We start from the raw sequence: 23,311 nt of genomic DNA on the forward strand, positions 1-23,311 counted from the left end.
TGTGTGCTGTATTCATAGATCTATAAATTGTGCAGTACAGTGGTACCTCAGAAGTCGAATGGAATCCGTTCCGGAAGTCCGTTCGACTTCCAGAACGTTCCGAAACCAAGGTATGGCTTCCGATTGGTTGCAGGAAGCTCCTGCAGCCAATCGGAACCCACGGAAGCCGCTTTGGACATTCAGGTTCTAAAGAAGGTTCGCAAACTGGAACAATCACTTCTGGGTTTGTGGCTTTTGGGAGCCAAAACGTTTGATTCGCAAGGCGTTTGGGATCCAAGGTACCTTTTACCAACCTGATGTTTGGTGTCACAACTCCCACCAGCTGGTTTTAGAGAAAGCATGAGGTAGCTTTGAAGAGACCCAGAGAAGAAAGGAAACAACTGTCACAAAAATAAAAGGGGGAAATTATTTTTTGGTATGGGCTTTTTAAACTCTCTTGTTTTCATCAATGCAGGCTATTAAAACTAGACTTCAAACTTCATTTTTAAAAGATTTGATTGCTGGTGGTATGTGAATATACAGTGAATTTGCTGATATGATGTAGCAACAGAGAATCGGTACTCTCTGCCCCCTGCCCAATATAGACTGAGCTTCATCTCTTAGCAGTGGCCCATCCTTTGCATAGAGCTGTGAAAATGTACACATCACGTCACGTCTCCTGTCTTGCTGAAAGCATTAATCTTATGCCCAGACACTCATTAAAGCATAGCCAGGGAATCTGTTTGCCACTAAAAGCCTGGCTGGAATCTTCATGCACAGAAAGGAGTATCACAAAAAAAACCCTACCTTACAACACAACACAATATATGTTTACTAAGGAAGCAAGCTGAGTTCAGTGGAGTTTATTCCCAGATAAATGTGCATAGATTTTTACCGGTGCTTTTTTCCTAGAAAAATAGGTGCTGGTACTCACCGTGAAGTTGTTACAGTAAGTGCCACACGTTTTAACAACAACAAAAGAGGCGCCGGTACTGCATGCCCCTGAGTAACCCCTGAAAAAACCACAATAGTAATGCCTTTTACCCTTACTGTCGTTGTCTTCTATGTTAGCTGCCAAATAACAGCCTGTAGATGATTCTGATAGTGATCAAAACTTCTCTCTCTCTCTGGCCTGTGGCAAATGGACTAACTAGTTTTTGTATTTTTCCTTTTTATTTGCAAAAGGTTTTCTTTATTTTCACTTGCAATTCCCCCCCCCCCCCAAAAAAAAACAGCAAATATGGGCAGTACTAACATAAAAGAATTAAAGCCTCTGTATCAAATAAGCGGGACGCGGGTGGCACTGTGGGTAAAACCTCAGCGGCTAGGACTTGCCGATTGCATGGTCGGCGGTTCGAATCCCCGCGGCGGGGTGAGCTCCCGTCATTCGGTCCCAGCGCCTGCCAACCTAGCAGTTCGAAAGCACGTCAAAGTGCAAGTAGATAAATAGGTACCGCTTTCTAGAGGGAAGGTAAACGGCGTTCCGTGTGCTGCGCTGGTGCAGGCTCGCCAGAGCAGCTTCGTCACGCTGGCCATGTGGCCCGGAAGTGTCTGCAGACAGCGCTGGCTCCCGGCCTCTAGAGTGAGATGAGCGCACAACCCTAGAGTCTGTCAAGACTGGCCCGTACGGGCAGGGGTACCTTTACCTTTATCAAATAAGCTGGAAACAAAATTTGCAATTGAGGCAAATAAAATAGGTGCTATAATATTGTTACATGCCACCCCCAATCTGAGCGGGAGCGAGATTCCAGGGTTTGCGTTCCTTTGGAAAACTAGGCACCACAGAGGCCACAGTGTCTTTGTTTTTATTTAGTGTTCTTTTATTATGTATTTTTTATTGTATTTTTATGTTGTGAACCACCCTGAGATCTGTGGGTGAAGGGTGGTATGCAAATTAATAATAATAATAATGTGGTTTATTTACATATATACAACCTGAGCTTACTTATGGAGGGGTTTGCAGCAGCAGCACCCCAAAATACATCAGCTTATTCCATAGTATCATCATCCCTCCTCTGCAGCCTCTCTCTGCTTCCTGGTTAGGTAAAGGTAAAGGGACCCCTGACCATTAGGTCCAGTCGTGGCCGACTCTGTGGTTGCAGCGCTCATCTTGCTTTATTGGCCGAGGGAGCTGGCGTACAGCTTCTGGGTCATGTGGCCAGCATGACTAAGCCGCTTCTGGCGAACCAGAGCAGTGCACGGAAATGCCGTTTACCTTCCCGCTGGAGCAGTACCTATTTATCTACTTGCCCTTTGACGGGCTTTTGAACTGCTAGGTTGGCAGGAGCAGGGACTGAGCAACGGGAGCTCACCTCATCACAGGGATTCGAACCGCCGACCTTCTGATCGGCAAGTCCTAGGCTCTGTGGTTTAACCCACAGAGTTACTTCACCTTGGTTACTTCACTCTTAACACCAACCCCATTGCTCCTAAGCTTTCCTTTTCTACCTGGGGAGAGGCCTCACATTTGCATTCTTACCCTATGTCCTTTGATCCTGTGTTGTATTAATGCATAATCCTTTGATTCTCTGGACTCCCTAATTATTTATCCCCCTAGGCGGTCACCTTACAAAGAAGTCTGTCATACTTCCTTAACACTTGTTGATTTGGCTAAGATTACAGTGTCCAACAAACAACCCAAGAAGTGTGCTTAAGTTAATTTACTCTTCACAGAGGCTAATTCCAGGGGGTTAACAGCAGCTAACCCACATCATAAATGCACATCAGACTGGCTATTACTGGTCCTAACAGTCTAATTAAATCCTAACATTTCTTTAACCAAATCATTTAGCATCTACAGATTGATAACAATAAAGCAAGTTATGGACTGATGCAAAACACTTGTGTGTGTGTGTGTGTATAATTGGTTATAAATATATAATTGGTTATATATATATATATATATATATATATATATATTGGTTTTTGCATGTTTTCCAAACATAACATCCCATCTTATACAATATAACAAACCTTTGGCTATCACAGTCTAGGATTTCCGTCAACCTCGACTAATGGTTTTCTAACTTTCTGATTTTGCATTTTATTTTAATAGTTATTGCTATAAAATCCAAATCTTAAATAAACTCCTTCTTAGTTCTTTTTCGCAATAATTCATATAGTTCTCCTTACAAAACTTCTTGCAACCCTACAAGCGATATCAGTTGATTACAATTGTCTTTCAAATACAGTCATACCTTAGGTTATGAACGCTGTGGGTTGCGCGTTTTTGGGTTGTGGACTGCGCCAAACCCGGAAGTACCGGAATGGGTTACTTCTGAGTTTCGGTGCTCACACATGCACAGAAGACCAAAGCGCGTCACTTGCGTGCGCAGACACAGCGCTGTGAGTTGCGAACGTGCCTCCCGCATGGATCACGCTCGCAACCCGAGGTATGACTGTATATCATAAATTTCTTCCAATCTTTCAGGAAACTCTGGTTTTGCTGGTTCCGAATTTTCCCAGTTAATTTCTCCAACTCAGCATAGTCCATCAGTTTCATCTGCCACTCTCTTTTTGTTGGTAGTTCTTGCTTCCATCGCTGGGCTAATAGTATTCATGCTGCAGTTGTCACATATAAAAAGTATTTTTTTATCATGCTTGTAAATCTGTGTACCTACTATACCAAGTAAAAGGTCTTCTGGGGGGTTTTTTGCAAATGTATATTTCAGCATTTTTAAAATCTCATTATAAATCATTTCCCAGAACACTCCTAATAATGAAAGTGAACTGCAGAGTCAAGTCAGGGGTAGAAATTACATGGTTTAGCTATGAGTAAAGCTGTGTTTTTAAAAATATATCCTCTGTCTTCCTTGATATGAGGTGAGCAGTGGTGTGCAAAATTGAAACTTCTGCTTGTGGCAAACATCATCTGGAATTGTTAATTGCAAGAAATGAGCTGGCACTGTACTAGATGATGAAAAGCATAGTAAATTGGGTGCCCTTGCTTATCTGCCTTTCTCCATAAAAAATGCAGGCTAGGAACGAGAAAGCGAAAACCTGAAATTCTCTGTTTTCTGACAAAGTGATGGGGCTGCACTAGGGAATGGTAAATCAGCCTAGCTCCAGTCCATGTCAGGTTTGCATACATTCATTCATTGAACTTGTTCTGTTTCACCATTAATCTGATTTTTAAAAAATGCACATTTTAAATAACCCTTATTTCTAAATGCATTTTCTCCCAAAATACACATCTCTAAACACATTTTGATGTGTTTCTTTAGCATAGAAATACATCACAATGTTTAGAAACTCTGAAAGCTCGTGAAGAGCCAAGCACTAATTGTTCATTAGTCCAGAAGGCTAGAATCAGATTTGTTTCTGTTGGAATTGTCAAAGATCAAATTCTTCAAGCACTCCTAGTCTATATGCTGCCCACTGAATGAGGTATAGAAAAGAGATTTCCTGAACCCTTTAGTCCCTAGCACATGTCAGCTAGCCCTATTCATTTATGTTATGCAGGAGAAAGCTATTGTCTAAACAGGAAGAAACTGTACAATGCAGTGGGCAGTTTAGCAAACTATTAGGTTTCTTCTGCTTATGTGCTGGTATGTAAACTGTGGAATAAGCTCCTTAAATAAAAATACTTTTTTCATCCACAGTCAATAGCATTTCAGGACGTTTTCAAACATTAGAATGGTAGTGGCAAGAGCATAATTCAGGCACATGTGCCACAATAAACTGGTCACAATAAACTTTTCTTTTATGTGACTTAAACCCAACTTTGTCAGGTACTTTCTCAAGCAGAACTTGGTGGCCAGCACCATAGAAGGCATTCAACTTCCTGGAATAGTGCCTCCTGCCTTAACTGAAAACGATTGGTACCCAGTCCAGTTGCTTCCCCTTCTCAAGTGATGGCTGATGGTCAAAGAACTCCTGACTGATGCCAGAAGTGTCCCTGCGCAACATCAGATTGGTGTGTGTGCCTGTGCACTTCAGTATTTTGCTCCCCGGTGGTCTCTCAGACCACTGGGAAATGGAGACAGTGGCCAACGCTCTTGTGTTTTCATGGACACCAAGAGGAACGTTCCAGAAACTTGAAGAAGCACCAAAATTTCCTCAAAATCATCAGCCACATGTTGTAGACCAGTGGCATAGACCCAGGGCCGTCTTTACTCAGGGGTGCAAGGGATGTGGTGCGTCCGAGCGCCAAATTCTGGGGGGCACCAAATGTATTCTGGGGGGAACCAGATGTATACCTCTTGTATACCAGTCCCTCTCGACCAATGGCAGTGAAAAGCAATGGAGCGAAAATCCCCGCCCCCTCCTCCATCACTCTGTTACTCTGTAGCGTCAAATATTCCCGACAAGTCAGGACACAAAAGGAGTTATTTCCGTTGCGTCGTTGTTACAGGTGAGCGATCTTCCTCCCCCCAAAACAGTCAACAACTTTGGCTTTCCCCCTCCCCAAAAAACCTCAACAACTAAAAAAAATCTGAGGGCGGCTAAACTAAATTTGGGGGCACTGGGTGGATCTTTGCACCTCGGCAGTGCGTATGCTAAAGACGGCCCAGCATAGACCCACTCCTTCTAAGGCTTTGTGGGGGCTCCTCCTACACCTAGACCTTCCTCAGCATAGTTTGAGGTGGAGCATGTGGGACAAGCAGAAAGTGCGTTTCCTCTGAGCATGTTTGGAGTGTTATTTTTAATAAATAGGTAGCAGCAACTCATAGCTCAAAATCTTCTTCTTTGGCGATCACTCGTAGCCGAGTAAGATTGTCTTCCATGAACACAGTCTTAACAGTGAGTCCATGAGTGACTGTGGAGGCCAATTCTGTATCCACACGTCCTTCCACAGTGGGGACATAGATTTCTGGACAGGAGTTGATCACAGTGAGGGTTCACCAAACGTGCCCTCCTCTTAGTATGTTTCTCCCTTTCATCCTAAGTTCGAGCATCTTCAAAGTCCATGACACCTTTGGGCTCAAAATACCTTTACACTGGCAGTGGGGCCAAGGACATACAAAAGGAGAGGCCAATGGGCATGATTCCTGTTCCTCTTAATGCGTGTTAGGAATATGCCATGAAAATAAAGTCTGAACAGAGAGTCTAGAGATCATTATATTCAACATTCAGAACCCACATTTCTTGAATTCAGGGTAAGGTCACGACCATGGTATATTTATCTTTAATTCTGTTTCTAAGTGTGTAAGGGAAGGACAGGATAGAAGAAGAAGAAAAGGAAGGCAAAGAAATTGAATGGCAGAAATTCTGAACTTTTAGAAACGGAATAGCAATTAATTTTCAAAAAGTCCTTTTGTGATCTGGAATGCTTTCCTTTATGGCTGTTCATTATTTTTAATGGCTGTTTCTTATATGAAAATCAGGCTTTCACTTAAATCTACTTATTTTTATTTAATTGGCACTTTGAAGGACAAAACATGTTGAAGGAAAGAGGCTACTTCCTGCCTCGCTCCAATTCTTTAGAATGCGAGGGTTGGGGGCACTTGCACAGTCAAACAATGAAGTAATATTTACTCAATAATTTTGACTCGAGAGGAGGGAAAGCAGAGTTAAATTCATTTTTAGCATGTCGTGCACCCATCAATTGAAGAGTGCTGATTCACTTACACACAGAGTATAATTAAGTAAGTCTTTAATCTGGAATAAGGAGCAATGCATTCAATGACTGTGAAATCATAGCATAATTATGGCTATAAATGTTCATGTGGCTCTCCTTAGCATTTTATAATTCCATAATTGTTAAGAGTCAATGGTTCATAGTGTGAGGTCCTTAACTCTATCCGGCCATTAGCCCTTTCAGACGCTAGGAAAAACCGTCGTAAGTAAAGAAGAATTTACAGAAGACAACCCGGCAGATTCCCCAGAGTCCACAAGTCTCCTTTCTAAATGTGACTCCTGATACCAGGGGTACCAGGGGCTATTTCATTAGATAAGAATGGTATTACATAATTTGAAGGTGAGGTTTACTGTTCAATGATGACATCTCTATTATTCATTGAATCAGTGATCTTTTGAACTTCTTTCTTTCTGCCTAATCTGCTGTTCACTTCTAAAAATTATTTTCTCCTATTCCATTAGTGTTCCGTCCTTCAAGGTGTTTTGGTCATTCATTAGGAATTGATGGCACTCTGTGCGTTGCCAGGTGCCACTCAGAACTGAGGCACTAGCAAGCTAGCAAGACACTAACATCCCTTTGCACAGCATATGAAGAAGGAGGGAAGCGTGAACCCTTCTTGTTAAAGTTCTAGTTTTCTATGCATTGCACTATCTTTGTTGTCCTTTTGCGTTACAGAAGCCAGACTGGCCTCAACCAGGTGTCAAACATTTAGTGTTGCCAGTAGGGCTGAGTGATGTCTGGTTTTCAACATCATCATGTCGAACCAGCTGAACATCGTAATATACAGTGGTACCTTGGTTGTCAAACTTAATCCATTCCAGGAGTCCCTTTGGCTCCTGGAACCGTTTGAAAACCAAGGTGCGGTTTCCGATTGGCTGCAGGAGCTGCCTGCCCTCAATTGGAAGCCGTGTCAGACATTCAGCTTCCAAAGAACATTTGCAAACCAGAACACTCACTTCCGGGTTTGCGGCGCTTTGGAGTCGATTTGTTCGGGAGCCAAGCCGTTCGACAACCAAGGTACCGCTGTACCGATATATCACAAAGTCTGAAATAAGGATGTAACTGCATAGAGGCGAACAGGGCAATGTTTTGGCAACTGTTACTATTTAAGTAACAGTTAAATTGAGTCTGACCAAACTGCAGGAGGCAGTGGAAGACAGGAGTGCCTGGCGTGCTCTGGTCCATGGGGTCACGAAGAGTCGGTCACGACTAAACGACTAAAAACAACAACAACAACACACTATTTAAAACTGGTGAGTTTCTACTTACCTTTAGTAGATTAAGACGACTGTTATTTTATAGTACAGAGCAACAGGGGCAGGTGTCATGAGAGAAGTAATGATTGGCTTCACAGTTGCCCCACATCACAATTTTTTGCATAGCACACACACACATCGTGATTCATGATCTATCACCATGTCGAAAATTATTCAAACTGCTTTTTGACGATGTATCAATACATCGCCCAGCACTAGTTGCCAGAGCATGGAACACTCCTCCACTGGAGATTTGAACACTACAATCTTCATCGGAGGCCCGTCTTTGGGTTCCCCCTCCACAAGAGGGTGGCAACACAAGAACGGGGACTTTTCCATGGTGACTCCCCATTTATGGAATGCTTTCCCCCAGGGAGGCTCACCTGGAGCCATTGTTATATATCTTTAGGTGCTAAGCAAAAACATCCCTCTATAACCAGATGTGGTGTTCGTACAGAGTCCCCGGTCGTTTCACAGGCTATTGACCTGTACACCACTGCTTTATTCTTCCGCTGCCACCAACCAGGTTTCTTCTGGTGAAATACTGAGTCTCAGTCAGGTTGTAAGTCAACAACGAAGATTAAAGTTTATTGAAGAACAAACAAGTTTTAAGTATGTTCAGAACGGGTTTCTCAAATGTGCGCCCTTAACTAGATGTGGCACTATCTCACACTGTCACACTCTTTTCTCTCAGTTCTATCCCTGTCTCTCACTCTACTGTCACAACCACTATGTTCAACTGTTACTGCCTCTGTCTGACTCTCACTCCTCTATCTCTCCATGGTTAAACCCCTGGGCTGAGCCTCAAAACCAGGTAACCTCCACCTCTGAGCTTTCTCATTGGTCAGTCTCCATTAACCATTTCCATCCCCCTGTACAAACATAATCACAAGGAATGGGCAAACGCCACACCAGGCCTTTAACTATCTGTGGCCTTTTAGAAGTAGGTGGGATGTTTTTAATGTATTTCTTTTTCCTCCTGGTTTTGATGTATCTGTGGGGGAAGTGCGTTGTCTTGTTGGTTGGTTGGTTGGTTGGTTGGTTGGTTGGTTGGTTGTAAGTTGTTTTGGGTTGCCCTGGGCGAGATAAAGTGACTAAGAAATACAAAATAAATAATAATTCAGCAGGAATCTTCGCTCTCCACCTTCAGGCATCTCTTGAAGACTTTTTTTATACCTTTAGAGGTTGTGTGTGTGTGTGTGTGTGTGTGTGTGTGTGTGTTTGATTAGCCATTTGCCTTAATGATTATTTCCTTTTTTATTTTTTAAGTTGTGTCTTTGGTGTAATGTTATCGGAAACAAAATTTACAAGGTTAGGTAGTGGAATATGCACCTTGATAGCAATTAAAAAGCTGGGTATCTGGCAGTGAAGTTGGAAATTCAGCTTTTGATGAACCTGATTACATGGATTCAGCTTTCCCAAATTATGCCAACCATTAAATAGCCTCTAGTGCTCTTGTTGTACATGAAATAGAGCCCTTTTATTACACTTATGTGTGTGCTCACAGACCATTACAATTCTAATTATTTCTCCCTGGTAAATGGTAGCCGAATAACAACTCAGTAAACATAGTTGGTTTTTTCCATTGGTAACAATAAAATACTTAATAGTTCATATTGTTCCTGTTTTTCATAAATGCACTTGATACAGTGGTTCATCTTGCTTTGTACAGAGGTTCCATCTTAGATTTTTGTTTCTTTAAATATAGAATGTTAAATATATGCATACATATCAGTAGCGTTTAAAAAGAAGCTTAGGCTGAACTGTGGACCACAGTGGGAGAACAGCATGGATTCCTTTCATGATACAAAATTAACCATGCAAATGTCCCAAGAGCCAGTCTGATGAGCATTGCAATTTGTGAACTCCCACACTGTGTCTTAAAGGACCATGCATGGGGACAAAGGCCCTCTTAGTCACCAGGCAGAGGGCCTTCTCGGTAGTGGCGCCCGCCCTGTGGAACGCCCTCCCATCAGATGTCAAAGAAATAAACAACTATCTGACATTTAGAAGATATCTGAAGGCAGCCCTGTTTAGGGAAGTTTTTAATAACTGATGTTTTAATGTATTTTTAATCTTTTGTTGGAAGCCTCCCAGAATGGTTGGGGAAACCCAGCCGGATGAGCAGGGTAGAAATAAATTATTATTATTATTATTATTATTATTATTATTATTATTATTACTACTACTACTACTACTACTATGTGTGGTTCAGCTGTATTCTACAATTTGGAAGAAGAGTTTGAAGAAGAGTTTGGATTTGATATCCCGCTTTATCACTACCCTAAGGAGTCTCAAAGCGGCTAACATTCTCCTTTCCCTTCCTCCCCCACAACAAACGCTCTGTGAGGTGAGTGGGGCGGAGAGACTTCAAAGAAGTGTGACTAGCCCAAGGTCACCCAGCAGCTGCATGTGGAGGAGCGGGGAAGCGAACCCAGTTCACCAGATTACGAGTCCACCACTCTTAACCACTACACCACACTTGGAGTGAGCAAGGCCTAAGTATTAAGACTTTGTGAGGCCAAGTATTCCACAGTCTTATGCCTCTTTCCCCATGCAACAAGGGCAGTTGCAGGCAGGAGTGCCTGGCGTGCTCTGGTCCATGGGGTCACGAAGAGTCGGACACGACTAAACAACAAGAAGAAGCATCCACAATTATAGCTCTGTATAGCTTTGTTTGTTCCCTTTGTTTCTGCTCCGCGGTTTATTGTGCCAGAGCACCTTGATATTCTTAAAAGACCATGATGAAATAAGAGCTACAAGCAGTTCATGCAGTAGCAGGGTGATAAAACTTACCACCAAAGAGTGGCAAAAGTGAAGGGGATAACTCCCATTCTATAGCAGAAGGAATATATATAAAAATGCTACAGTCAAACCTTGGTTCCCAAACGCCTCCGTTTTGGAACGTTTTGGCTCCCAAACACCGAAAACCCGGAAGTAACTGCTCAGTTTCCAAACAATTTTCGGAAGCCAAATGGCTTCCGATCCTCGTTTTTCATTTCCCCCTCCCCCATTGACTTTGCAGCCAACCCATTGATCCTCAATTTTTGAACTTTTTGTAAGCCGAACGGTCTTCTGGAACGGATTAAGTTCCAAAACCGAGGTTCCACTATACCATGGGTAGGTAAACTAAGGCCCAGGGGCCGGATCCGGCCCAATCGCCTTCTAAATCCGGCCCGCGGAATTAGTGTGTTTTTACATGAGTAGAATGTGTGGTTTTATTTTAAGTGCATCTCTGGGTTAATTGTGGGGCATAGGAATTCATTCATATATTTTTTTCAAAATATAGTCTGGCCCCACCAAGGTCTGAAGGACAGTGGACCAGCCCCCTGCTGAAAAAGTTTGCTGACCCCTGCTCTTTACCATTAAGCCTCAAGGTAGCCCTTCCTTGGCTTTACTTCACTGCATAGCAGCCAAGTACAGGCACCCCCAATATTTACGGTGAAAGAGCCCCCAAAGTTTTGCGGTGGCCACACATGCCTACCACGAGGCGTGCTGATGTCATAGGTGCATGCCAATTCCACTGGACCCCAGGCCCGCTCAGTCTCAGGGGCAAGGCAGCAGCCCTGCTTCAGCGCATGTCTGCTTCACTGCTTTTCTTGTGTGTGTATGTATTTGCATTTTCACTATGCACAAACAAACTAGGTAAAGATAAAGGGACCCCTGACCATTAGGTCTAGTCATGACCGACTCTGGGGTTGCGGCGCTCATCTCGCTTTATTGGCCAAGGGAGCCGGCATACAGCTTCCGGGTCATGTGGCCAGCATGACTAAGCCACTTCTGGCGAACCAGAGCAGCACACGGAAATGCCGTTTACCTTCCTGCCGGAGCGGTACCTATTTATCTACTTGCACTTGACGTGCTTTCGAACTGCTAGGTTGGCAGGAGCAGGGGCCGAATAACAGGAGCTCACCCTGTCGCAGGGATTCGAACCGCCGACCTTCTGATCAGCAAGTCCTAGGCTCTGTGGTTTAACCCACAGTGCCACCTGTGCCCCTAACTAACAAACAAACTAAACAAACATAAAAATGTACCAGCATCCCAGGAAGGAGGGACTTCCCTGCTTTCCCTGCTATGAGCACACAGTACAGTACAGTGCAATACACTTCTGGAATTGTTCCTCTTTTGATCATTAACCGAGGTGTGTGCCCGTGTGGGTGTATATGAATGAGAATTTACTAGAATGCACCAGTTTAGGTTCTGAATTGTTGGTTTTGAATTTCTTCCAAATATCTAAGGGTTCCAAGCTGAGACGTCAAGCACAAATCCTTTGTAAACTGATTCAAGATTTATTTATTTATTTATGTAAATGAAATACTTACTTTGCAGTTTTTCAAAATACCACAAAGCACTCCCCAAAGTAGAATGGATTATCTATTTAAAAATTAAATAAATGAATTGGGGGCATGGATTCTCCCCAAGCCTCCATTTTGATGTTCTTAACTGGTCTCTGTACAGTGTGTATGTGTGTTACCTCTCCTATTAGCTGCTTTCTAACTGGTAATTGGGGACCACATACCATTCTTTTATTATTCCCTTTTCTGAAATTATATCTTCTGTGGTTGTTTGTTTTGCAATTTGCTTCCTAAGAGGGTATTGGATTTAATTGCATGGCTGTGATTGTTACTAGCTGTTCAGTTCCAGATACTTCCTGTGGAGATTTGTATGCCAAGGCAGCAATGGTCTCTCTTGTCATCTCCTGCCTTAGACAATGGCTACAAATCTTATAATTGCATCCTTCTAAGTTATGTTTTGCCAGGGACTATTACGGTGGCTTGAAATATTGCATTCCTAATTGTACTTGTTGGTGGTTTAGCCTTTCTGCTTTTCTTTAAAATTTCAGAAGTGTTCAATATTGTGTTTAGATGGTGACTATCTATGTTCCTAGGGAAGCGGGTGGCGCTGTGGGTAAAACCTCAGCGCCTAGGACTTGCCGATCGCATGGTCGGCGGTTCGAATCCCCGCGGCGGGGTGAGCTCCCACCGTTCGGTCCCAGCTCCTGCCCACCTAGCAGTTCGAAAGCACCCTTAAATGCAAGTAGATAAATAGGTACCGCTTTATAGCGGGAAGGTAAACGGCGTTTCCGTGTGCTGCTCTGGTGCCGGTTCGCCGGAGCAGCTTCGTCACGCTGGCCACGTGACCCGGAAGTGTCTGTGGACAGCGCTGGCTCCCGGCCTCTAGAGTGAGATGAGCGCACAACCCTAGAGTCTGTCAAGACTGGCCCGTACGGGCAGGGGCACCTTTACCTTTTATCTATGTTCCTATTGCCACACTTCTTAATGATGCAATATATGCAGTGCTTTTTTTCTTTAAAAATGTTTAGGGGTACTCTCATTTTCCTACTCATATTGAAATACTGCCCCTCAATGAGGCCAAACTTAGATTCACAAAATGTTTAGGGGTATGCGTCCCCCTGCATCCCCCCAGAAAAAAAGCACTGAATATATGTCTCGAATATATTATCTGGTCCTCTTTTGTTTTAGCGCATTTGTCTCATTTGGTTCTATTGTTCCCTTTAACAATATGATCTGCTCTCATGCCTGCATAGATTATCTTCATTCAAGTGACTTCTGATGATGTTCTTTAATAGAACAAAACATTCCGATTTAGTTGTCTTAATCACTTTAGCAGTGATACCTTTAACTAGGGATGTAATAAGTAAAATTCTTAGTGATTTTTCCCAATCCCTTAATGTTCTTTCTCTGTTTGCATTTTTCAGTCATGGAGTTACTACATAACAATATTTTCTCCTTTAATACATACACACAAATTTTATATTTATGTCATATTATATGTTTCCACAAAATGCACTTGGTTGCCTTAGCAGGATAGAGCTATAGGTAGCAGCTTTGTTCAGTTTTAACTCGGAGTTGGTATTTTAGGCTGCATTTCTGTACTTCCTTACCTGCGAGTAAGCCTCCTCGAATTCTGAAGATATGTGTAAGAGCTATATAGCAACTAGATGAGTGTTTGTGGTTGTATTCATGCATGTATTTACACACAAACACATGTATGTGTGTGTGCTAGTTTGCAGAAGAGTGTGTTTCCATCATGTTATGTTCTTCAAGCCCCATGTTGGCCAAAAGATTGTTGCATTGCAGGGCATGGGGAAGATAACCCTCATGATCCCTTCCAGCTTTACAATTCAAGGACACAAATGTCGGTTGCCATCTGCGGAAGTGGCAACCATTTTGTGAGACAATGCTCCCTGGAAAAAATACGGCCTAGAACTTTTATAGTGACTCACAGAACTTGTAATATTTTTTTCAGTTTACCACCTGTGTTTTCAAGTACAAATTACTCTTTTACCCATTTGCCTCTACATAACCTTGCCAATATTTTGCCCATCTCTGCAACTTCCTTGCTGGCCACAGTTGCCAACGTTGGCTCTTTTCTGGTACATTCTTCATATATCATTTTATGATTGGCTGGCTTTAGCCAACCCTGTCTGTGGCTGGGAGTGCTTTTCATTTTCTTTAGGGATTTTTGAATTTTCTTTAGGGTTTTTGAAATGCATGGTTAAGAAAACAACACTTTCTCTACAGTGAGGGATTTTAAAAAATAAAACAACAACGACAGCATAAAAGCACTGTTTTTATCCTATCAGGATAGCTCCTCACTTTGTGTTAAGACAGACCATTCAGGAAGATACAGGTTCAAGTGTAGAAATGTTTTGTTCAGAGAAGTATATGGCTCCTTGGTCGTGAATTTATGGGTTTATATAGTATTGTGGATTGTTGCTAAATGTAGCAGATGGTGATTAATGGCTTCCCTGTGCATGTTCCTCAGCCAGCTTCTGCTGTTTATAATAGAACTGATTTGGAAAGACTATAGGGGTAATTCAGAATCTCTGATGCTTGGCTACTAAAGGCTTAAAGGTTTGATGCCTTTGAAATGTTGTTTTTCAGTGAGGAGAACTATGACTTTGGTAAACTTTTTAAAGACTTTATAGAAAGCTTTCTTTAAAAGGTTATTGTCACAATTTTAGCTTAGGACATATTCTTGAGATATTCCTGAATTATGGAAACGGAAAATCATCAAATGAGATGAATTCATAAGATTCTGGGTCTTACAAATCATTTGCAAGGAAGTCTTGCAATGAGGTTCAAGATCTCCATATACTTTTCCTTTTTTTATCCCCCCCCCCCAAAAAAAGTACGCCTAAGAGATGAAACTGGGGAACAAGAATGGATAAATTATTGTTCTCGGTACGACAACAGTTTTACCCCTGTTTCGTTATGTAATGCTTAATGTATGAATGCAAGAATCAAATCATAAGAACTCTGTTTAAAAGTGAATTTACTCCTCACAGAGCTACAGAAATATTTTGCTTCATTGTTGAAAATTTGCAAATGCACATTGTAAATGCACCCTTAGTTTCTTCAGCATTCAACTTGCTATTTTCAGTATCCTTTTCAAGGCTGTTTTCTCTTACTATCAAGTTCTGGAAAGTCATTGCCAAAATTTGCATTTCACTTAAGATCCCCACTAGAAACCGCTCATTGCTTAGAGATATCTTATGGACTAGCACTATACATTTTGTTAATCAAAATCAGTTTTCATTGCTTCAATTTGTCTGCCCCAGGGGTATTCATCCTTCCACATTTCCTCACTCTAAAAATATTTAGAACTGTTCCACCCCATCACCTCCTTTACCATCATCATTATTAGCAACAGGGATAAGGCACAGTCGATTTTTGTTTGGCTTAATTGCTTTGATAAGTTCCATATTATGAAATTAGAAGGAAGAGAACAGTAGTTTTTTAACATTAAATAAACATTTTTGCACAACCTTTTCTACAATCATTTTCTTTCTTTTTGTCCCCAAGACCTCTCGCCCATAAGATATGAGATGGCACCATGTGATTCATTCAGCAAGATCTCTTTCTACCTCTTTGTCAGAAAAAAGCAGCGCCCTATGAGGATATCATCAGATAGGAGGCTACCTGGCAACCTTCCAAGGCTTCTCACCAAAACATCAAAGCTACGATAAGTTGGCAGGTTCTTCAGATTTCTTTTATTACACACTGTGTCTCTGAATTTCCTCAACCCCAACTCTAATTTTTGAAAAGATTATTTAGATGGCATAGCAGCTACTTCCCAAAACTCAGAACTCAGGGGGGTTTTTTAACATGAGAACCAATAGTTTGAATCCAGCCCCCCATGCATACATCACTGTTAATTTTATTTATGTTGTTATTTGTCATATTTGTAAAACTATTTTAGAGCTCAGCTGAGCCAGAACTTTGACGGAGATGAATTTTCAGCTCAAAATGGTCGAGAGGGAGTCATATGGGGAAGTCATAAAAAATGGTTTCACACAATTTCCCCCCCTCACCTTTTCCACTGCCACCGCTACCTGGTGGAAAAACAATTGTGCTCCTTATTGGTGCATGCCATTGTCATGAAGCCAGATCTGAGTTAAGGGTAAATACTTCCTGCTCTCTCTGGTGTCTTCTGAGTAGAACTGTAGTGAGAAGCGTGAATGGCACCAATGGTAAATGTATGCTTGTGCTTGATCTCTGCTCCCATACCCCAACCGCTGAAAAGAGTCCCCAACTTTTCAGTCTTAGTCATAGTGGTGACATTTCCACTATGAAGAAAGGTTGCAACATTTGGGCCTTTCTAGTTCATTCAACTCTGGCTCCAGCCTGGTGGAACACTCTGCCTCATGAGACCAGGGCCCTGCAGGATCTGATTTCTTTCCGCAGGGCCTGTAAGACCGAGTTGTTCCACCTGGCCTTTGGCTTGGAGCCAATTTGATTCCCTCTCTTTCTTTTTTCTTTTCCTTCTCCTGCAATGAGGCTACATTTTAATATTTTAATGTTTCAATATTTTAATGTTGTATTTTAATTTTGTTTTTAAGTTGTAATCATTCAACTTGTTTTTATTATTGCTTGTAAGCTGCCCGAGCCCGGCCTTGTCTGGGGAGGGCGGGGTATAAATAAAAATTATTATTATTATTATTATTATTATTATTCGTTTACCAATAATGCAATTAAGGAGGGGCATGACACAGGGCACAAGGAGAAGGGGACGACAGAGGACGAGATGGTTGGACAGTGTTCTCGAAGCTACCAGCATGAGTTTGACCAAACTGTGGGAGGCAGTGGAAGACAGGAGTGCCTGGTGTGCTCTGGTCCATGGAGTCACGAAGAGTCGGACACAACTAAATGACTAAACAACAACAACATGACACAGGTGTATACAATTTTGCACGATGTGGAGGAAGTGGATAGAAACACCCACACACCCACATACCCCATAATACTAGCACTCAGAGCCATCCAACGAATCTGAATGTTGCAGAATTCAGGTTCGGCAAAAGTAAGTACAGCTTCACACAGTGCATAGTTTAACTATGCCATGTTCTCCCACAAAATGTAGTAATGGCCACCAACTTTAAAACAGAATTAGACAAATTTGCAGAGAATAAGGATATTGTTGGCTGTGTTCCACCTCTGATGTTCCACCTCTGAATATCAGATGCTGGGAATCACAAGTGGGAAGACCACTGTTGTGGCCAGGTCTTGCTTAAAGGCGTCTGGTTGGCTACTATAAGAATAGGATTCTGGATCCTGATCCATCAGGCTTTTTCCTATCTTCTTATGTTGGGTGGTCTGTTTTGGCTGAGCCCTAGCAAGTATCTCAACATCCCTCCAAGGAGCTCAGGGCTGCTTCCTTGTGATTTTCCTATCTTAGAAAAACCATGTGACATAGGTTGGGATAAACCAAGATCGATCACATTTATATCCAGCACTATCTGATACAGTGGTACCTCGGTTTAAGAACAGCCCTGTTTATGAACTATTCGGTTTATGAACTCCACAAAACCAGAAGTAGTGTCCCAGTTTGTGAACTTTACCTCGATCTAAAGAATGGAAGCTGAATGGTGGAAGGGCACCAGCTGTGGGAGGCCTCATTAGGGAAAGCATGCCTCGGTTTAAGAACGGACTTCCAGAACAGATTAAGTTCGTAAACCAAGGTACCACTGTATTCCATAAAAGCTCTCATGCAGTTGTTCCAAACTAGTACTAGGATTCAGTATGCAGAAAGCAGAACAAAACCCATTCAGTACCGAGATTTGTTTAAGCCCTATTGATGAGATTCTGAAATTTCTGCACCCAAATTCAGATGGACAATCACTAATGTGACCCCATCTGTGTCTGTGTGATAACCTACATCTATGGATTTATAGCCACAACATGTACTTTGTGAAATTTTGAGACAGTGATTACACCACTGAAACGCCCACATGGAACCTTCAGTATTGGAATGAGTTGAGTCCCTCAAGGCAATGGCTTCCTGAAGTATAGAGTCATTCTTTTGTGACATCTAGTTGACTTTAGCACATCAATGGACTTATGGTAGGAAACAATGGAAGCTCAAGGATTGGGGCCAAACTACATGTGATTTGGAACTCCATGTTCAGACGTCTTGGGAAGATTTGTCTTTTTGCCCAAGCTTTCTCCAACCCATAAGACTGGACAATTTTTTTTACATGTTTTCTCTGAATTTTTGTTTTATTTGCTTTTATATTGCTTGTTTACTGGTTTTAGGTTATAGGGGTTTGGGTTTTTTTTAGTGTTTTAATGATATTCTGTTTGTTTGTTTGTTTGTTTGTTTGCTTGCTTGCTTGACTGTACACCATTTAGAGATTTTTTGAAATATTAAGCACTAATTAAATGCCTAAATAAATAAATGTTACATTTCCTTGATTTTTTTTTAATTAAAAAGAAAAGCAGTCAGGCGCCAAAACACACACACAAAACTCATGGTTTTTCTGTTGAGGTGCTTCCACAAAACTAAGTTGTGCATGGTTGGTATTTATTTAAAAATGGCCTTCTACTAACTTACATTGTAGCAGGGATTTCAGAATAGAAATGCTTTACCTTGCAACACCTTCATGGGGGGGGGGGGAATCAAATTGCTAATACCTCCATATTATATAGCATTTTAGGTGTGCAAGTTGGGTTTGTTCCATTTCTCTTCTTCTATAACTGCTCTTTAAGTTGGGTCATTATTGTTCCCATTTTACAGATGGGAAGCAAAGACTAAAATGTTGGGAGTTGCCAAAATTCACAATATCTATAGCTAAATTCTTAGAGATTTCTCATTTGCTCGTCCCTCACTTTATATCCAGTATACTGCACCCAGTCCTTAATTAAGAGAACAGATGATATGTAAATTATCCCCAAATTTAGGAATCAAAATTGAAGATGATTCACACAGCTTACATTCTAGGAATTCAATTAGCAGTAACTTCCCTTTGTGTATAAAATAAGAATAATTTATATGTAAATATAGTGGAAGGTGGGCAAATCTCTCAGCTTCTGCATAAAAGAAAATGTCTGTATATAAAGAACCTGCTTTGATTTATAAAACTGGACTGTAGTTCATACTTAAAGGACAATAAAGCAATTGTGTCACAAAATATTGTATGTTAACATTTCACTGTCTGCTCTCCTGTTCTGTTCAAATTTAATTAAGGGGAGACCATTTGAATATTTTCATTTTTCTTCAGAGAGTTCAAAGACAAAAATACATTCATTTGTTTTCATTGTTACACTTAGATACTGTAAAATTGTAGAGAGCTTTTTAATTATTACAGTGGAGTGTATTCCATCATTTCTGTTATAGTGCTAGTGATATTTTAAAATAAAATATATTATTGTTTAAGATCTTTTATTTCCAGTGTCCCTGCCACAAACATGTAGCAAAATTCCTTTTCATGCAGGTAGATTGAAATATTCTGAAGGAAAAGGAAACTGGGCAAGAAAGCTTGTATTTGTGCCATGAAATCCAGCAATATTTTGGTTTGCCTTGAAAAGGAGTGTGTTCTTCTTGTGAGAATGTGTCCTCCTTTAAATAGTTTTATTTGAATTGAAAGCTATACGGAATACTTTGTTGCAAGGCCATTAACCACAGAAATGCTTGCCTAATTTGTTACTGCTGCTGGAGACCCACTGTAAATCTTATTAATGTGTCTGCTACTGTAAAAGGAAGAAAGTAATTAAGTTTTATTACTATTGTTCTAGAAAACCTCTGTTTTTTAAAAAAAGAAAAGGGGAAAAAACAATGTCCCTCAAGAATAGTAATATTAGATGGGATGACGTCTGTACTCTGAAGGAAATACATATGAAATTCACGTTGGCACTGTGCGTTAATAAAATAATAGACTATCCCATTGAATTTTTCAATTAAGATTATATTCCATTCATCAGGGATGGGGAACTTAGAACTCTTTAGGTGTGTTGGACTCCCATCATGCCTGAACACTGCAGATGATGGGAATTGGAGTACAGCAACGTACCTGGGAATAAGTCCTACTGAACCTCATTGGGGCTTACTCCTGAGTAGACATGCGAAGGATTGCACCCTAAATTGCATTTGTGCCTTGTTGAAATGAGTGTCTTTTCTAGTCTGATTGGTGGTTGTTGTTCTTTTGTTTTGATTTTCCAGGAATGTTCTTTCGAAAAGAACACTGGCCATGAGGACGACCGTGCATTAACACATTTTTGAGCAACGTCGCCGAAGAGGATGAGATTGGAGTTTTGTGCCTGAGACCCTTTGCCACCACTGTTGGGTAAATGAGAAGTGGTTGTGTGATTATGCTGACATCCCAGCATGCATCTGGTAGACCTGTGGTTAACTCGCTCCCTCTCCATGTGTCTGCTCTTACAAAGCTTTGTCCTCATGATACTGTGTTTTCATTCTGCCAGTATGTGCCCCAAAGGTTGCCTTTGCTCCCATTCTGGAGGTTTGAATGTCAGCTGCAGCAATGCAAACCTCAAGGAAATACCCCGAGACCTGCCTCCTGAAACTGTCCTCCTTTACCTGGACTCCAATCAGATCACCTCCATCCCCAACGAAATCTTCAAGGACTTGCACCAGTTGAAAGTCCTCAACTTGTCCAAAAACATTATTGAATTCATAGACGAACACTCCTTCAAAGGGGTGGCCGAAACCTTGCAGATGTTGGACTTGTCGGACAACCGGATTAAAAGTGTCCACAAAAACGCGTTCAACAACTTAAAGGCCAGGGCTAGGATCGCAAACAATCCCTGGCACTGTGATTGTACTCTGCAGCAGGTCTTGAGGAGCATGGCCTCCAACCACGAAACGGCCAACAGCATCATCTGTAAGACTTCGGAAATCGACGAACACGCCGGGAGGCCGTTCCTCAACGCTGCTGACGCCGACCTCTGCAACCTCCCTAAAAAGACCACTGATTATGCTATGCTGGTCACCATGTTTGGCTGGTTCACCATGGTGATATCCTACGTCGTTTACTACGTGCGGCAAAATCAAGAGGATGCTCGCAGGCACCTCGAGTACTTGAAATCCCTGCCAAGCAGGCAAAAGAAACCAGAGGAAGCAGATGACATAAGCACTGTCGTATAGTGCCCCGGGTTCAGTGATTGACTACGAGGTGGAAATTAGATGTGCATAGCACGGACGCCAGGTGTTTACTTCTAACATTCGTTGTAAACCTGTAAGACTCCCCCCCCCCCCAATTAAGCTGAATTATACCACTGTCAAAACTTTCTAACAAAACAATTTCTGTTTGGGGTGATAACAGTACACCTTTATTGTTTCTCTGGTGGTATTCTCAACCAAGTAAAACTAATATGTAAACATTAGTTTAGACCCATTCCACTCTTTAATAATGAAATTTATTTTTTTAATTTAAAACCAAATAAAAGCTTAACTTTGAACCATGTAAATACAGGCTAATTTATTGAACCAAGGTCTGCCTGATGTGTGCGTGTGTGCGTGTTAATATGAGAGAGGGTGGAGGAGTCTAGAATGGCTGTGGTATATGATTTATTTTATTTATAAGAATATTTATAAACCACTAACTCATACAAAATATCAAGGCGGTGTACAATTAATAGGGTGTTTTTCATCCTGAAAAATCCTGCCACTGTTCAGCTTTATCTTATAAAAAAATTATTTGTACAATTTCACAGAATTGGGCAAAATCTGTAATGATAAGAACACATTGTGACTGCTTAGTGCTATGAGTGTGTGTGTGTGTGTGTGTGAGAGAGAGAGAGAGAGAGAGAGAGAGAGAGTGCCAGTCTTTCTGTAATCTTTCGCCTCTCTCCCATCCCTCTCCAATTGGCATTAAGCTTTAACTTAAAGTATCAAGGGAAACCGATCATGTTGCTGAGAAGAGGGAAGGAAATCCAATAACTAGCTGTTCTTTCAAACCTCCCCAGAGAATCCGGCAGCATCAGAGGGTTTAAAACACACACACACTCAGAGAGAGAGAGAGAGCAAGAAGGCTTCCTTCTGTGTAGAGATTAGAAATTGATGAATTTGTCAATTTCACTTTGTCTCCGATTCTCATTTTTTCCATTCTTTAGTTCTGCACATTCCCACAACAGTTTGCAGTTTATTTGTGTTGTTTTCAAAGACCTCGTGAAAATCCATCAGTTATTTTAGTGCAAATTTATCCAAATATACACATTATTAGATGCATTTTTTCCTAATATGCAAAATTTCCATTTCATTTTTTCCAAAGTGCATTTTTGTATGTTATTTGCACTAATATATACATATCTTTCTGCACACCACCCTAGTATCTCTGTTTTTGTACATATTGCTTGACTGAAGAACTGCATTGCAAAATGTAGGAGAAGTGAGGATCTCAAAGAATGACTGTGTTTTCATAATATTTTGGAAAGGGCAAATTTGACAAGTTTGCCTTTAAATGAGTACTGAATTGAATAAGAGGGGCATTTTCTTAATCTACAGGAAGATTGGCACACACATGCCCCCACGCGGCACTACGCAGCCCCAAATATTTTGTATTATTATAGGTCTTGCACAAGTCTGCTCATGGAAGGAGAAAATGGAAATTGGATGATACCTTTAGACGCTGTCCAATCACACATCGCCATGCATTTGATAAACCATCCATTTAAAGGGGAAAAAACAGCAACCAGCACTAAAGATCTTCTACGCCAGCCGTGGATGCAGATGTGTAATGGGTTATTTTTATTTATCACGGTTCTCCATTGTAAGGTATCAAACAAAGGAAAAAGTACCAACTAGCAATTTGATTGTGACATTGGGTGGGCCCTGCAGAAACAGCGCAGCATGGAACCCACCATAAACCCTCCTGTTTTTTTCAGATCAGTATTCCAAAACATGGTTATTGTGGCGGCACAGCAGTGTGCAGTTAAAATGCCTGCAAATCCGTAGACTTTCTGCTTCTCTGAGCAGAGATGGCATGACTTACTGGCTGTTAGCTGTCGTCCTGCCATTGCAAGGTGTGGAGCTCAGAGCCAAGCAGCTATACCAGACAGGTTTCCTTTACTATACTAGCTGTGTTTCTTGGTTCCAAATAGAACACAGAGGGCAACATCAGCACCAACTTTCGTTTTCTCTATACCTCTATACAGTGGTACCTCGGGTTACATACGCTTCAGGTTACAGACTCCGCTAACCCAGAAATAGTGCTTCAGGTTAAGAACTTTGCTTCAGG

At 41.5% G+C, this 23,311-nt stretch overlaps 1 protein-coding gene across 5 annotated transcripts in view; it reads left to right on the plus strand.

Moving 5' to 3' along the window:
• Positions 1 to 21,542, plus strand: part of LRRC3B (leucine rich repeat containing 3B) — a 64,966-nt gene extending 43,424 nt beyond the window's left edge. For 2 of the 5 annotated variants that reach the window (XM_080975077.1, XM_080975076.1), the window contains exons 2-3: positions 15,645 to 15,816; positions 20,278 to 21,542. In XM_080975077.1, the coding sequence (XP_080831203.1) occupies positions 20,443 to 21,219 (777 nt within the window). In that variant the 5' untranslated portion in view covers positions 15,645 to 15,816; positions 20,278 to 20,442 and the 3' untranslated portion in view covers positions 21,220 to 21,542. The remainder of the gene's footprint in view (positions 1 to 15,644; positions 15,817 to 20,277) is intronic. The other 3 variants (XM_080975080.1, XM_080975079.1, XM_080975078.1) reach the window with 2 other exon arrangements.
• The last annotated feature ends 1,769 nt before the right edge of the window (positions 21,543 to 23,311 follow it).

This window comes from Podarcis pityusensis (genome assembly GCF_964106645.2).
Source record: "Podarcis pityusensis genome assembly, chromosome: 12".
Lineage (NCBI taxonomy): Eukaryota > Metazoa > Chordata > Lepidosauria > Squamata > Lacertidae > Podarcis > Podarcis pityusensis.